This window comes from Selaginella moellendorffii, unplaced genomic scaffold, assembly GCF_000143415.4.
Source record: "Selaginella moellendorffii unplaced genomic scaffold, v1.0 SELMOscaffold_2, whole genome shotgun sequence".
In the NCBI taxonomy this organism is placed as follows: Eukaryota; Viridiplantae; Streptophyta; class Lycopodiopsida; order Selaginellales; family Selaginellaceae; genus Selaginella; species Selaginella moellendorffii.
The window spans coordinates 3,231,041-3,247,055 of NW_003314263.1; the positions used below are offsets into that span (position 1 = coordinate 3,231,041).

Sequence of the window (16,015 nt, forward strand, 5' to 3'; positions counted from 1 at the left end):
ACCAAGCCTCTAGATTCTTAACATCCTTTGGTACAACAAGACTCGATCATGGGACCCTCTAAGTCCTAAGTCTTGGGTGCAACATTTGCTTCGGGACGCTGGGGGGAAACATCGTGGCCCAACGGCCTGGTATAGGTACCTCTACCCCCCCACTTCCATCCTGAAGGGAAGGCCCAAGCCCCTAGGAAGGGCGAGGACTAATGATCCCCAAGGTACTCAAGGGGGGCCCCCCTCCCCCCGAGCCGGGAGCCCCGTATTGGGTTTCCCTTTGGGGAGGGGGAGCTGTTTTTGAGCACTTCCCGGGGGGGCCCCTTGGGCCCCATTAAAGCCCATGTTCATTCCCACCCAAGGCCCTTGGGCCCCAATTTCAACCTAAAGTGGGTTTGGAAGCCCCCCTAGAGAGTTTTTTTAAGACGGGTTCCGGGACCCCACTATCCCTAATATATTTTGGGAACCCCCGGGAGCCCCCCCCCCCCCCCCCCCGGGAGACACACGCTTTGGGCTTTCACCCCCAATATTAGTCAGATAGACGAGATAAGCTGGCAAATTAGATATGTGATAATTATGTATTTTCAAGTTTCACAAGTTTTGCAAGAATGTGCCTACCTTGTAATGTTGATTGCAATATTTATGTGGGGATTGGAGTTACTAGATTGGCTAGAAGATGGCACATCTTAATAGTTTATACTAAACCAAAGCAAAAAGGAAAGAAAAATTGTTGTTGTCTATCATGTGTTGCAACAAGGGGAGCAAAAGGTTATTTCTTCACCAAATCTATTTTTTATAAGCATAGGAAAACACTTATTCTCACTAAAAATGCACAAGCTAGGATGGTGGAAAATTATAGAGTGGATTTTGGGGGAAAGTCAAAACCATATAATCCAGTAAATGGGTTTGGATATGATTTGTGAGAAAACATCATATTTATCACTAATGATGTTAGAAGTAGTGATACCTATCATCGTTTTTCCAAACGAAAGAACAAAAACTAATTGGAAATCCAGGTACTTTGGTGGAACGAAGCTTTCATTGGAGCTTATGGAGGAATTGCTGCTGACTGCCTCAAAGACGCACCAACGCACATTGTCAAAGCAAAGGTTTTCTTATGTAGTTTGGTGTTGTCTACTGACTTGCATCGAGTGTGTAGATCTACCTGGTTCTCAAGCCTGGCTTTGATCATCTTGGAGATGTGTACCCTCTCCTAAGCATTGGTGTTATTAGTTTCGATCTTTATGTCTTGATGGGCAACGAATCCAGCTTCAGCTTCAGCTTGCACAAGTGTGGCATCAAAAGAGGAGGCTGTGCGACTTTCGGGGAAACGTGAAGGAAAAGTTCGGTCACTGGAGAGAGGAATGGCTATACATGCCGAAGCTGCTAAAGGTGGTGTCGAGTTGGAGTATTTGGTCGCAAACACGCTGGTGGATTTCTACGTCAAATGTGGGAGCTCAGCAGACGCTCGCAGAGTTTTTGACAAGATGCCACTGCACGATGTCGTGTCCTGGACGGCGCTGGTGCTGGGCTACGCTGGAAACGGTGAAGGCCAGGCGGCCTTGGATCTCTTAGAGGACATGCAACGTCGGGGCTGTACACCGAATGCTTAAGCTCACTACTTTGAGTGCATTGTTAGAGGGACAAGAAAGCAAACGAGAAGAAATCCTGGCGATCTGTCTCCAGTAAGTGACGATGATCTTTTTTCTTCATTCTTTTTTGCTGATGCCTGTGTTTGGTTTCAGTGGTGTTTCCCCGACAAAAAAGGTAGCAGCTACCTCTAGAGATGTTTTGCAAGAGAAGAGCGAGAAGATGGACGTCTCTCCAAAGCAAAGCTTTGAGAAACGAGATGGCGATTCCTCTCGGTGCAACGGCGGCTGAAATGGTTGAAGTGGCTGACAGAAAATTACCGCCCTTTCAGTACAGTGCGAAGAAGCTACCATGCACTCCTCATGCAAGCGCTGGAAATGGCGGCGATCCCAATCCGAACTGGCTAGTCGACAACAAGTATGTATCACCAGGAGATAGCTTCTGGGACGAGGCAATACGCGTCCTTGGGAGCAAGAAGGGTGACTGCTCGGAAGTTAAGTCGCGTATCAACCCTGACGGCCCGAATTTATTGAACTCTCCGCTACCGGTCGTGTGCTTCGACTTTGCGAGTCATGACAACGTTGGCAAAGAAGCTGCTGCAGCTCCCACTGAAGAAGGAAAGGCAATCGTGAACGATCCGTCGTCCTCAGTCTCCGGTGAGAAGTTGTCCGATTGGCTTCCGGCTGAATTATGTGAAGGATGCTTTCGGAAAGCGGTTAGAAGACTGTATCAATGGCAGGTAAGCCAACTGTTTGTGATTTTAGTGCCTACTTACAAGAAACTACAGGTTGATTGTCTACGCCTTGATGGAGTTTTGGATGGTAAAAGTCTTGTTTACTGTGCCTCGACAAGGTGCTTGAGATTTCTTATTTAGTTTTCTTTTATGGTAATCCTTAAAGCTTTTTGACAGTGCAGGAAAGAGTCTTGTTGCAGAAATTTTGATGTTAAAAAGAGTGCTGGCGACAGGGAAAATGGCAATGCTGGTTTTACCATATGTCGCGTTGTGTTCTGAGTAGGTATGCTTGGTTTTGTTTTGTCAAAACATCAACTGGTTTTTACTTTGCTAGACAGAGCATTTAGAGGCGTACTGGAACATGTGTCCGTGGATATTTTGGGACTCACGGGAGTAAAGCGCTACCTCCAGATACGTCACTTGCAGTTCGTAGCATCAAAAAGCGAACTCACTCATCAATAAGGTGGTAGAGGACGGGCGGCTGTCCGAACTAGCAGTCGTAGTTATAGATGAGGTTCATATGGTATGTATACTGACTTCCCAATATCTTTCTTATAACAGTCTGGTGCAGGTTGGAGATAAAGAGAGAGGTTATTTGCTAGAACTAAGCTACGACATGGGGCCGGTAAAAGTGACTATGAAAGCAGCAGCCCCACGAGGTTGCAAATTATACGAATGAGTGCAGCGATGCCTAATGTAGCAGCCGTTGCATCATGGCTTCAGGTATTGCAATCTTTTATTCAAGTCTTACAGACCATGATGATAATTTGCAGGCTGCATTTTATGAGACTAACTTTCGCCCAGTTCCTTTAGACGAACACATTAAAGTCATTTACGATACTAGTATGAATACTGTTCGTGCTCTAAGAGCAGGCTCTGAACTTAGCGGCAAGGATCCAGATCACATCGTCCATCTGTGCCATGAGGTTACTTTTGTGTTTTGACAAAGACCTTTCACAGGTCTTACTGATTTCAGTTTGTGCTCTTTGTTGTCTAGGTGGTTAGTAAGGCCATTCTGTGCTTTTGTTTTGTTCAAGTCGTCATGCCTGCGAAACCACTGCCCGACGAGATACAGGCAAATGGCTGGGAGAGCAGGAAGAGCAGGGATAGACACGCATGGCGAGAGTGTAAGACTTGTCTCGTTTATGTATTCTGAAATTTGCCGAATGTTGGTTTTGCAGATATTAATCTGTAAAAGTGAGGAGCTTCCCATTCTGAAAGAAGGTTGTCAACCGTTGCAGTCATATCTCGCCGAGGAAAAGAATGGAATGATGAGAGCTCGTTTTGGAGGTGGGCACAGGATGTCAACCGCTCTGCACTCTTCTCAACTCTACACAGCCTTTTGATGAAGTCGTGAAGTCTGCTCAAGATTCTTTGCTGTGCCACAAGCGACTGATAGAGTGGGATCAGGAGTTACAGATCTACAAAATCAGTCCATTAGGAAAAGCAGCGTTTGGCAGTTCGCTCAGCCCGGAAGAATGCTTGGTACGTTCTCGCCCGTTTTTGCTGGCAATGACGAATTTTAATTATGCGGATGCAGGTTGTCTTTGAGGATCTTGCTAAAGCCCCTGATAGTTTTGTTTTAGCGTCGGATTTGCACCTTGTCTACGAGGTTACTCCTATTCACATGAAGCGTGTGTATTGACGCTTTTTTTGTGGCTCTTATATTGTCCAGGTATGTATGGTCGACCTTTGTTCCATAGTACTGAAGTTTCGCCACTAGGAAGTGCCGCTAATGGACGTCTGCAGTACGTTCAAGGTGCCGAGGGGCACCGTGCAAGCTCTTCGATTGTTTTACCTTTGTTTTATGTTTTCACAGGCTGCACGAGCTAGATGTTTATACAAAGCGGGCTTACGAACAGTTGAAGCTGTAGCTGAGGCTACAATTCCTGAACTTGCAAACGCGCTGCGTGATTCTTCATTCAAAGAACAGCAGTGGATGTACGCTGCAGCAGCAAAGACAATAAGAAACGGAGCAAGGAGAATTGTCCTGGATCGAGCAGAAGAGGTGCGAATAGCTGCTTTCTCGGCCTTTCAAGCTCTTGGAGCAACGATTCCGCATTCGCTGTCACAGTCTTTATATGCCAGTGTTGAGAGGCCTCAGGCTGAGACAGACGAGATGGCCATATCTCCAAAGCGAGACGAGGGCAAGGCTGACGTTCATAGCACTGACAGTTGGATTGGATGACAGCAAGAAAATGGTAAGCATGGCTCCAATGCGTTTGGAGGCTTGCGGAAAAGAAGGCCAGCACAGTGAAAACGGCAACATAAACAAAGTATTATATGCACGAGGGCAGGGCTCGTTTCTTTCTTTCCAGTATATTGGACTTCTTTCAAATAAAAAGTCACATCTTAGATCTGGAAACAAGGTTTTGATACATGCCCAGGCTGATAAGACTCGATTTCAGGACCAGTGGAAAATTCTTGTTGTGAATCAATTTAATACTATTGACATAGGTGCATTATACCTTCTCGGATCAATGGTATTCTCTCCTTTAATTCACATAACTACATCATGTATTCTTGGATTTCCATCTACATCTGTATTTGTCTTTTGTATTTCTTCCTCTATGTCTTTTAGCATCTTAAAGGCTTTAGCATAGGGATTTATATCTCGCAATAATATATCTAACTCCCTCATCAGCTCTTTATTGCATTTCATGTTATATTGATTTTTCATCTGTGCTTCAATGGCATGTAATGTACATCTCGACACTTCCATGTATCATGTGTTGGTCCTTTTGTGTCCATTTTTTAGAGACTCACTTATTGCTTGTTCTTTGAGCACTTTATTGAGAGTTGCACTTCAAGTCAGCATTTTTAGTCCAAATGTGTTACTCTTGTTTGGCTTCCATTTCAGCCATTACCACGTGGCACCCTTTTAGCTCCACTTTTGGGGCTTTAGGATTTGTGTCTCATAAATAGGTGGGGATTGTTATTTCTTTCAAGTGATATATTCGCAAGTATTTTATTTGTCAATTGATGATACTGTATTTTTTGAGCTGTCTTTTGTAAGTTATTTAGCATGCTATTTACAATCAATGGTAGTTAGGCTTTATCATTGAGTTCTCTTGATAATATACTTGCTATTGAAATTTTTTAGATAGTTAGTACTATAATTTTAACCTTTAATGATTTTAGTGGTTCCTATACATTAATTCTAGTTGATCAAATGATAACTTAATTAGAATACTTTTATTTTCTAATCTAAGAGTTATTCAATGATAATTTAGTCTTTAAAATATCATTATCTCTAACTTTGATATTATCCATTTATTGATTGGGCCAATATAGGTAGATTGACTTCAACACTTTATGTGCATAGTGAAATCTTTAGTCATGAGGTAGCTATTGTAGACTCGTCATATCACCCACCTTTCTCTCTTGATGTTTGTTATTTTGTATAAAGGGTGTGATTGTGTAAACAATTCTAACTGCCTATTTACAATAATCTATCTAAACCTTATCAATTTATTTGCTCATGAGTGTTAAGGCCTCTAGCTTCTCTCTCTATATAACCTATAGATAGGTGTAAGATATAAATCTCTAAGCCCCAAAGTGGAGCCAAAAGGAGGCCATGTGGCAATAGCCAAAGCAAAAGTCCAATGAGTGTAACACATTTGAACCAAAAGCTTCAACTCCTAAACTGGAATTCCCAAAAAATTGCTCGAGGAATGAGTATGAAATGATTAGTGAACGAGTCTCTACAAAAGGACATAAGAGGGACTAACACATGGCAAGTATTGTGACACATGGAAGTGTCGGGGCTGAGTTTGAGATGGAGTTTGAGAAGTAGTTTGAAATGGAGTTTGATAACAAGTTCAAATGGAGTCTAAGATGGAGTCTGACAAAGAGTCAAAGAAAGAGTCTAAGATGGAGGCTAAGACTGGGTCCAAGATCAAGAGCAAGACTAAGTTCAAGTCCAAGTCCAAATACTAATACAGGTCAAGGGGTGAAAGTTAAAAGCGATCATCCCCTAGGGGTGGGGGGGATGCAAGGGTCCAAAGGTATAGTAGGGAGAGTGTGGGGGTTGGACTTTAGTGGAATTAGTTTGACTAGGAAAGACCAGTATGTATGTCCATGTGTTAGGTGATAATATATCCACTAAAGAGTCCAAAGTTAAAGTGAATACAGACAAATAAATGGGGAAGCTTGTGAAGTGTTCAAGAGCCAACTCTAGTTCCCCTAGGAGATCAAATGGTTAATGCTCCTAGTCCAAGCGTAGGTGGCACTACCTACTTGTATATCTAGCGTGGCTCAACGAAACCTTGCTCTAAACCCATGGCTAGAGCACCTAAAGACAGAAGGTGGGGAGAGTACCCATGAGGCTTGCGTAGGGCCACAGTATTCAAAAATGTTGTCATAAAGTCCTAGATTGTGAAAAGGAAGATAAACAGTCCTCTGGTGTAGTGACCAAGGATACAGTCACATGGTGAGGAAGTCTCAAAGGACAATGGGACTTGGTGGTCGAGTCTGCAGGCCTTGACTCAATGGCAGTGTTGGCAAACATGGCCATGGACAAAAAGAGACTTGGTGGGGACTAAAAAAGGGATATTGGGGAAGGCTATTCCCTATGGGCATCCTAAAGATGCTAAGAAATGGATCTGAGATGATCACTATTGGATGGATGGCCCAGTCTTTGAGAGATAGGACTGTGATATAGGTGGTGTTGGATCACCGGTGTGACAAAAGTGAATGGGTATGGTTTTAGTGTAATGGGTTGATATGTCGGTGGTACCTTTGGGCGTCGGTCATGAGATTAGACACGTGGAGCACTTAGACCAAACGCAAAGATTAAGTGGCATGAATGTCATTCTGGGGGCTATCAAGCCCGAAGTCTAGAATAGGATTTATAAAAGTTATAAGTGAGACTCCTCCAAGTGGTGGTTAAGTGACTAAAGAAGAATGGAAAGTTTAGTCATTTACAATTTGGTATCAGAGCTATTCTTTAGTTTGACTTTTATTGGTGGTCAAGTATATCATCCCTTGTATTAGCATCAAAAAGTTTTAGGATTAGGCCTATCCTAGAGAAGTAGTATGTCAAGAGGACATAGCTTTCCACTCTAGTTCATATGTGAACTTGTACGCAATGTGGTGGATAGAAAGAGGCCAGTAAGGGAATGACTTTGGGATCTTGGGAACAATATAAATTTTCCTCAAAGAATGATCACGGAAAAGATAGAGACTCCAAAACAATAAAGGAGTCACAAAATTATCCTTATATAGTTGGGGCTGGTGCTCATGAATTTGAGACTAGAGTTAATGATTGTAGGAGGTTAAATATGAAGGAGGACACAAGTCCTTGAAATGATAGTTATGGCTACCTTTTATAAATGCTGGAACAAACCCAAGGAATTAGAGGTGTACTTAGAGGATGAGTTGGTATTATTATCATATGGATGGATAGTCCTAAGGGGCAAAGGTAGCCTACAGGGAATGAAAAAATAATCAAGTGTCAGAATAACACTTACAAAGGTGGTTCTTGTGAGTAGGACATGAATACAAGAAGTTGTATTCCAATAAATTAACACCTCAAAAATAGCTATGAAGCTAGGATTTTATGGGTTATCAAATTAACAAAGTCCAAAAAGCTGAATGACTCGAGTAGAGTCAAGGAATAGTCCTGGTGAAAGCATTTAGACTAAGGTGTGTTGCACCCTATGAAGGACAAGGATGATCATAAGATCCAAGTATGAGAACAGTAGGTATCTCATTGATGGTAAAATGTGTTATACTAAAGTTGTGGGAAAGGTGTTCTTGGAAGAAAGCAACTTTGGCATAAAGTTGCGTATAAATACCATAGTGCAGTGTTAATTGATAGTTAGCATGAGAAACGACTACTTTGGTCTTAACAAAAACCTAGACACAAGTGGAAAGTGTTGTAAAGATAGGCTTGTAAAGCCGATGGTGTGGAGATACCAAATGTGCCAATGTATAATGCCTTGAGGTCAAGTTAGCGTGTTCATGAGAACCTCTTGCCAAAGGAATCTCAATAAAAATAAGAATTGCATACCCTAAGCTAAAAGGTATGCAGTTAGAGTGTGGTGACCCAAATAATGAAAAAAGTGTGGAAACACTAGTAATGAATTGTAAGACTTGATAATTATGAGACAACTAAGCAAAAGGTGCAAAATAATTAATTAGATTGGTAGAAGTTAATTACCCAAAACTTCTTATGGGGATAAAGAGGTTAAATATACCCCTCCGGGGGATAAATTGTTTATGTTGAGATATAGTTAGAAGGAGAATAACTAAAGGGAAAGCATAATACCACAAATAAGTAGGGAAGGTGAAATATTCCTATAGTTCATGTTAGAGATCTTGTTTTTGTGTGAATGATCTTTGCAACCATTGGTATAGTATCTCTATGGCAAAAAACATAGCAGTAAAAGGAGAAACTGTGGGTTATAGTGGATCAATTAACAAAGTAGATGTGGTTGTTGGCTCTTTAGAAGACTATTATTGCTTTAAACTTAATTACAGTTTACTTGGAGAAGGTCTTTCTTGATTTAATTTATTGGAGGACATTGTTAGTGATTGAAATTCAAAGCTCACTAATGGATTTTTTAAGAGCTTTGTAAAGGTTATGCAAGTGACTTTAAAACTCTCAAGTGGAGATCATCTTTAAATGGATAAGTAGACCAAATGTGTGAATTAGGTGGTAGAGGATATGCTACACTTTGCATTGGCCAAAGCCAAAAACAATGGAATCTATGTTTTTATTGGTGTAATTTGTATATAATAATAGTCAGCATATTGGAGCCATGATAAGTCCTTACTTTGCCAAGGCATCCCCAAATATCATTGAAGTTGGTTGGGATGGCATTTGAACATGAGAAGCTTGATTCAAAGGCAACTAATATAGTTATAAAACTTGATAAAATTCTAGTGGTGTGTAAACATAATTTACATGCAACTTAGAACATGGCAAAAAAGTTTGCAAATGAGTATTGCCAATTTTGAAAATATAAGTTGGGAAATCTCATCTTTGTGTGAGTGATCTTTCCTTCAAGTGAGTGATGAAACACCTTAGTGCTTTTATAGAGTGGGAAGAGTGATACACTTTCTCATAAATGTGCTAGTTCATATGAAGTTTTGGAGTGCATTGGTAAAGTGGCTATGATTGTTAGCTAGGGTGAATATTCATCTAGTATTTTATGTTAAAGATGTACTATCTCAAAGTGAAGGGCCCAATGACTCCTTGATGTATGGATGTTGAACCAAGAACTTAAGTAGAGTTCTCGAGAAACATCCTTGGAACAAGTCCTTTTGTTAAGGGGAAGAATTGTTAGGTGTCAGTTTTGACCATGTAATCAATGTGGATCAAAAGGAAGCTCAAAAGTATATTAAGGTATGGACTTAGGGTAAGGAACTTAACCCTATCTTAAGGGCTCATAGTGGCAATAGTGGTGCAGTAGAGCTTTTAGCTTGGGGGTGGTTGGGTGGTGAAGAACTTCAAAAGGAGGCATAACTTAGTTTAGGTGAGGTTAGGCATTTTTGTTTTTATTATTTAGCACCAAGTCATAAACAGGCCACGACGTTGTCTTTGCTTTCTGTCGCTAAAGGGACTGTGGACTACTCTAGTCAAATCATAGCCTTTTTTATCAACATCATGCTGACTAGTCACAGTCAGATTATCATTGTTGACTGATTGGTCAGCGTCTATGCTGACTGGTTGGCAGAATAGTCACAATTAGTGTACAATGTTGACTAGTCAATGGTTGACCTACAGCTCTTTAAAGCTACTCAAAAGTCAAGTTTGAGTGAATTCATGAAAGTTTTTCCTAAGATACTTGGGTACAACCCAATATTTTAGAATCCTTATGTAACATGCACAATAGCAAATAACTCTTGCTCAAAATTTAAATACCTCTTCTCAGCATCATTAAACTTACAATCTCATAAGCAATGGCATGCCCATTTGCATAGAATAGCCTAAAGTGCACCATATGCACAATATATATATCATAATAATTGTGTCACATCAAGCACTGCCATTCTTTTTGAGAAGGGTTAAAATAAATAACGCTCCGTGAAAAAGCATGCCCATACCTTATTAGGATATGGTTTATTGTCCTCTTAGTGTCCTAACAGTGAACTAAAATAACAGTGAACTAGCAAGGAATCCAGCTCTGCTGCATAGATAGTAATTATGTTTTTTAATATTATCATTTTAAATAATTTCTTTATAGACTATGTTTTTTGTGTTGTATAGTGTTTGTCTTTAGGATTTGTAAATTGTAATAGAAAATGCAAGCTTTATAGAGAACTACTACCATTTTATAATGATTTGCATTTCTCCATTCTTTTGGTTTCAAAGAGATTATTGGTAGAATTTTTTTTATTTACATATCATTATGTAAAATCTTAACTTCAATAATGTTTGGTAAAACCTTGGTTATGATAGTTTATTTGTGTTAATATTAAGTAAGAGCATTATGATACAGCTGATTTTTATGTTTAGCTTATGTGAAGGCATTCCAGACAGTGTTACCAAGTTTAAAAGGATAGTCAAGCATCTTCTCATTTGATTCTGTCTCTACAGTATCAATGCTCTTGTATGTTGTTGTTGCTCATTCTTGAAAGAATTTAGTCATTTACTTGTAAAGAGAGGTCATTTTAAGTTGTGAGAATAGCCTTTCGAAATAGGCTTAAGTTGTTTGTCTCTATATGTTGTTCAAACATACTATCTATCAATTGATATAAGTTTTAAGATAATAAGTTCATTATACATTCATAACTTGGACAGAGCATGACTTCATAACTTTTTGATAATGAGTGAGCTCTTGATAGAATATCTTGATAAAACAGAAAACTGGAAAACTCAGCTCTTGAAACTTATATCAATCTCTTTATAAGTAAATGACTAAATCCTTTCAAGAATGAGCAACAAGAAGGTACAAGAGCATTGATACTGTAGAAACAGAATCAAATGAGAAGATGCTTGACTATCCTCTTAAAATTGGTAACACCGTCTGGAATGCCTTCATATAAGCTAAACATAAAAATCAGCTGTATCATAATGCTCTTACATAATATTAACACAAATAAACTATCATAACCAAGGTTTTACCAAACATTATTGAAGTTAAGATTTTACATAATGATATGTAAATAAAAAAAAATTCTACCAATAATTTCTTTGAAACCAAAAAAATGGAGATATGCAAATCATTGTAAAATGGAGTCATGAGATTCTTACAACTTGCTTCTGAAAGTCTTCATGTTTTGCCCTTGTGCTTCGCAAATCTGTAGCAGCTGTTCCAGAAGATCGAGACGTCCCCGGTTTGTGTCTACAACACATCCAAACAGGAACTGGAGGAGATCATGAAGAATGGCCGCATGGCTCTGAGCTCGAACCCAATGTATCTGGTGATGGTAGTGCTGGATGTGAAGATCGTGAGTAGCATGTGCAACTCCAGCAAGGTTCTCATCACTATTAACTTCCAGAAAGCTTGCAAGGACAGGAGCATCGAGTATTACATGTCAGAGAATGGCTTGATCTTCAGCAGTGGCTCCATACGGGTCAAGTACTTCAAGCAGGTGGTGGAACTGCCAAGCAACAAACTGCTGCTCTAGCTCCGGCCAAGGGCCTCGGTTCTTAAGAGTAGTTAGATCTTTTCTCAAGTATTGGAACGAATCTATAAGAAAGTTTTCTAGATATTTAATTTAATCAATCAGTCCTCGTTTGGCTAAAAAAAAAAACAAAAGATAAGAGAAAACACATCCTCATACCATAAGCTACTCTTCCACTGGGATCGTCCCCTTCTTGCTCACGTAGATACCATCCAAGTCCTTGTCATCCTTATGTCGCCCTTGCTCTTTTAAATGTAGATTCAATTGAGATTCTTTTCGGGCTTAATGGCTGGAGATGAAGACACGTGGGAAAAACAGTTGAGAGTGGAATTTTTTTTATTTTTTTAGGGTAAACCAGTTTTTTCGATGGTAAACCCATTTTTTTGAAGCATTTTTTCCAGGAGCGCTTATGTAATTCAGCATTTCACCGCAGTTGCACGTTCGCTGCTCTCATCAACCAGGACAGTCTGCAGATATTCTGGAGGAATAAGGCAGTTAAAAGGGCTATGAAAAAACAAGTTTACCATCGAAAAAACTGGTTTACTCTTTAAAAAAAAAACATTCCACTCTCAACTGTTTTTCTCACGTGTCTTCATCTCCACCATTAAGCTTGAAAAGAATCTCAATTGAATATGTTTTGCTCTGTTAAATATAGAAGGATGATTAATAAATTTTACAACAAACATGGAAGTATTTGTTTTTTTATTTTATTTTATTTCTATCCTGATCGCGCTTGTGCTTGGATTCCTCGTCTAGGGTTTTTATAGCTGGGAGCGATGCTTGCTAGATCGCCAATCGATGGAAGGACGGCAGCGCTGGCACCAATGTATATGCATTTCAGTTGCCAGGGAGGAGCAAAATCTTGGAGCGATGGTGCAGCAATCTCATCGTCGCAGTGCAAAATGAAACGAAGTAAGTTCATCGCCACGGCCGCTCTGGACAATGGACAATGAACAAGGCGCATTGGCATTTCTCTCCCAGCTCTAGTTTGCAAAGAAGAAAATCGCGATCTTAGCTCATTCCTTTGTTTGCAAGGTCTTGGATCCACGGGCAACTCACGAGTGCTGGGCTTACAAGGTGGTTCATTTATTTCGCCTTCTTTGCTTGAATGTTTCATTTTATTCCAGCTTAGATCAAAGAACGCTATCGTTTTAGCGATGGTGGAGAGCCTGGAGGAACGGCAGGACGGCCAATCTAGGCTGCCAGAGGAAATTCTGGTGTGGATGGAGTTATGGTCGTTGTGACGAGGTACCTATCATCGTTTTTCCAAACGAAAGAACAAAAACTAATTGGAAATCCAGGTACTTTGGTGGAACGAAGCTTTCGTTGGAGCTTATGGAGGAATCGCTGCTGACTGCCTCAAAGACGCACCGACGCACATTGCCAAAGCAAAGGTTTTCTTATGTAGTTTGGTGTTGTCTACTGACTTGCATCGAGTGTGTAGATCTACCTGGTTCTCAAGCCTGGCTTTGATCATCTTGGAGATGTGTACCCTCTCCTAAGCATTGGTGTTATTAGTTTCGATCTTTATGTCTTGATGGGCAACGAATCCAGCTTCAGCTTCAGCTTGCACAAGTGTGGCATCAAAAGAGGAGGCTGTGCGGCTTTCGGGGAAACGTGAAGGAAAAGTTCGGTCCCTGGAGAGAGGAATGGCTATACACGCCGAAGCTGCTAAAGGTGGTGTCGAGTTGGAGTATTTCGTCGCAAACACGCTGGTGGATTTCTACGTCAAATGTGAGAGCTCGGCAGACGCTCGCAGAGTTTTTGACAAGATGCCACTGCACGATGTCGTGTCCTGGACGGCGCTGGTGGTGGGCTACGCTGGAAACGGTGAAGGCCAGGCGGCCTTGGGTCTCTTAGAGGACATGCAACGTCGAGGCTGTACACCGAATGCTTAAGCTCACTACTTTGAGTGCATTGTTAGAGGGACAAGAAAGCAAACGAGAAGAAATCCTGGCGATCTGTCTCCAGTAAGTGACGATGATCTTTTTTCTTTCATTCTTTTTTGCTGATGCCTGTGTTTGGTTTCAGTGGTGTTTCCCCGACAAAAAAGGTAGCAGCTACCTCTAGAGATGTTTTGCAAGAGAGGAGCGAGAAGATGGACGTCTCTCCAAAGCAAAGCTTTGAGAAACGAGATGGCGATTCCTCTCGGTGCAACGACGGCTGAAATGGTTGAAGTGGCTGACAGAGAATTACCGCCCTTTCAGCACAGTGCGAAGAAGCTACCATGCACTCCTCCTGCAAGAGCTGGAAATGGCGGCGATCCCACTCCGAACTGGCTACTCGACAGCAAGTATGTATCACCAGGAGATAGCTTCTGGGACGAGGCAATACGCGTCCTTGGGAGCAAGAAGGGTGACTGCTCGGAAGTTAAGTCGCGTATCAACCCTGACGGCCCGAATTTATTGAACTCTCCGCTACCAGTCGTGTGCTTCGACTTTGCGAGTCATGACAACGTTGGCAAAGAAGCTGCTGCAGCTCCCACTGAAGAAGGAAAGGCAATCGTGAACGATCCGTCGTCCTCAGTCTCCGGTGAGAAGCTGTCCGATTGGCTTCCGGCTGAATTATGTGAAGGATACTTTCGGAAAGGGGTTAGAAGACTGTATCAATGGCAGGTAAGCCAACTGTTTGTGATTTTAGTGCCTACTTACAAGAAACTACAGGTTGATTGTCTACGCCTTGATGGAGTTTTGGATGGTAAAAGTCTTGTTTACTGTGCCTCGACAAGGTGCTTGAGATTTCTTATGGTAATCCTTAAAACTTTTTGACAGTGCAGGAAAGAGTCTTGTTGCAGAAATTTTGATGTTAAAAAGAGTGCTGGCGACAGGAAAAATGGCAATGCTGGTTTTACCATATGTCGCGTTGTGTTCTGAGAAGGTATGCTTGGTTTTGTTTTGTCAAAACGTCAACTGGTTTTTGCTTTGCTAGACAGAGCATTTAGAGGCGGTACTGGAACATGTTGTGTCCGTGGATATTTTGGGACTCACGGGAGTAAAACGCTATCTCCAGATACTTCACTTGCAGTTCATACCATCAAAAAGCGAACTCACTCATCAATATGCTGGTAGAGGACGGGCAGCTGTCCGAACTAGCAGTCGTAGTTATAGATGAGGTTCATATGGTATGTATACTGACATCCCAATATCCTTCTTATAACAGTCTGGTGCAGGTTGGAGATAAAGAGAGAGGTTATTTGCTAGAACTAAGCTACGACATGGGGCCAGTAAAGGTGACTATGAAAGCAGCAGCCCCACGAGGTTGCAAATTATAGGAACGAGTGCAGCGATGCCTAATGTAGCAGCTGTTGCATCATGGCTTCAGGTATTGCAATCTTTTATTCAAGTCTTACAGACCATGATGATAATTTGCAGGCTGCATTTTATGAGACTAACTTTCGCCCGGTTCCTTTAGACGAACACATTAAAGTCATTTACGATACTAGTGTTCGTGCTCTAAGAGCAGGCTCTGAACTTAGCGGCAAGGATCCAGATCACATCGTCCATCTGTGGCATGAGGTTACTTTTGTGTTTTGACAAAGACCTTTCATAGGTCTTACTGATTTCAGTTTGTGCCCTTTGTTGTCTAGGTGGTTAGTAAGGCCATTCTGTGCTTTTGTTTTGTTCAAGTCGTCATGCCTGCGAAACCACTGGCCGACGAGATACAGGCAAATGGCTGGGAGAGCAGGAAGAGCAGGGATAGACACGCATGGCGAGAGTGTAAGACTTGTCTCGTTTATGTATTCTGAAATTTGCCGAATGTTGGTTTTGCAGATATTAATCTGTAAAAGTGAGGAGCTTCCCATTCTGAAAGAAGGTTGTCAACCGTTGCAGTCATATCTCGCCGAGGAAAAGAATGGAATGATGAGAGCTCGTTTTGGAGGTGGGCACAGGATGTCAACCGCTCTGCACCCTTCTCAACTCTACACAGCCTTTTGATGACGTCGTGAAGTCTGCTCAAGATTCTTTGCTGTGCCACAAGCGACTGATAGAGTGCGATCAGGAGTTACAGATCTACAAAATCAGTCCATTAGGAAAAGCAGCGTTTGGCAGTTCGCTCGGCCCGGAAGAATGCTTGGTACGTTCTCGCTCGTTTTTGCTGGCAATGACGAATTTTAATTATGCGGATGCA

The 16,015-nt window shown here is 41.4% G+C and overlaps 3 protein-coding genes and 3 long non-coding RNA genes across 8 annotated transcripts in view; all 6 read left to right on the forward strand.

Moving 5' to 3' along the window:
• Positions 1 to 1,058: 1,058 nt before the first annotated feature.
• LOC112342047 lies at positions 1,059 to 1,186 on the forward strand. Its single transcript, XR_002990815.1, has 2 exons — positions 1,059 to 1,097; positions 1,148 to 1,186. It is a non-coding gene; the product is annotated as an uncharacterized LOC112342047 (long non-coding RNA).
• Positions 1,187 to 1,375: 189 nt separating this feature from the next.
• Positions 1,376 to 1,793, forward strand: LOC112341612. The gene is made up of 2 exons (XR_002990610.1): positions 1,376 to 1,673; positions 1,734 to 1,793. It is a non-coding gene; the product is annotated as an uncharacterized LOC112341612 (long non-coding RNA).
• A 499-nt stretch (positions 1,794 to 2,292) lies between these two features.
• LOC112341613 lies at positions 2,293 to 2,584 on the forward strand. 2 transcript variants are annotated; one of them, XR_002990612.1, is made up of 3 exons: positions 2,293 to 2,317; positions 2,366 to 2,430; positions 2,489 to 2,584. It is a non-coding gene; the product is annotated as an uncharacterized LOC112341613 (long non-coding RNA). The 2 variants fall into 2 exon arrangements; XR_002990611.1 differs by having other exon boundaries at positions 2,494 to 2,584.
• A 586-nt stretch (positions 2,585 to 3,170) lies between these two features.
• Positions 3,171 to 3,657, forward strand: LOC112341194 (helicase and polymerase-containing protein TEBICHI-like). The gene is made up of 3 exons (XM_024660917.1): positions 3,171 to 3,237; positions 3,309 to 3,438; positions 3,493 to 3,657. The coding sequence occupies exons 1-3, from the start codon at positions 3,233 to 3,235 to the stop codon at positions 3,655 to 3,657; spliced, it is 300 nt and encodes a 99-aa protein (XP_024516685.1). The 5' UTR covers positions 3,171 to 3,232.
• A 7-nt stretch (positions 3,658 to 3,664) lies between these two features.
• The window catches only part of LOC112351428 (helicase and polymerase-containing protein TEBICHI-like), a 13,371-nt gene continuing 1,020 nt past the window's right edge, over positions 3,665 to 16,015 (forward strand). The window contains exons 1-2 of the mRNA XM_024689335.1: positions 3,665 to 3,796; positions 3,852 to 3,882. The gene's annotated coding sequence lies outside the window, so the exon portion shown is untranslated. The remainder of the gene's footprint in view (positions 3,797 to 3,851; positions 3,883 to 16,015) is intronic.
• Positions 13,224 to 15,446, forward strand: LOC112351386. Of its 2 annotated transcripts, XM_024689222.1 has the most exons (8): positions 13,224 to 13,281; positions 13,332 to 13,857; positions 13,919 to 14,502; positions 14,551 to 14,615; positions 14,659 to 14,764; positions 14,816 to 15,008; positions 15,057 to 15,208; positions 15,259 to 15,446. In XM_024689222.1, exons 3-6 carry the CDS (start codon positions 13,960 to 13,962, stop codon positions 14,996 to 14,998), a joined length of 897 nt encoding a protein of 298 aa, XP_024544990.1. In that variant the 5' UTR covers positions 13,224 to 13,281; positions 13,332 to 13,857; positions 13,919 to 13,959; the 3' UTR covers positions 14,999 to 15,008; positions 15,057 to 15,208; positions 15,259 to 15,446. The 2 variants fall into 2 exon arrangements, with proteins under 2 accessions (XP_024544990.1, XP_024544999.1); XM_024689231.1 differs by lacking the exons at positions 15,057 to 15,208; positions 15,259 to 15,446 and having other exon boundaries at positions 14,820 to 14,860.

Bases quoted from the DNA above. Each gene is read 5' to 3' on its own strand.
- LOC112341194 (XM_024660917.1), top strand. The intron at 3,439-3,492 runs GTAAGACTTGTC...TTGGTTTTGCAG, and splicing joins TAGACACGCATGGCGAGAGT to ATATTAATCTGTAAAAGTGA.
- LOC112351386 (XM_024689222.1), top strand. From the start codon at position 13,960: ATGTTTTGCAAGAGAGGAGCGAGAAGATGGACGTCTCTCCAAAGCAAA. The intron at 14,503-14,550 runs GTAAGCCAACTG...AAGAAACTACAG, and splicing joins GAAGACTGTATCAATGGCAG to GTTGATTGTCTACGCCTTGA. The intron at 14,616-14,658 runs GTGCTTGAGATT...ACTTTTTGACAG, and splicing joins GTTTACTGTGCCTCGACAAG to TGCAGGAAAGAGTCTTGTTG.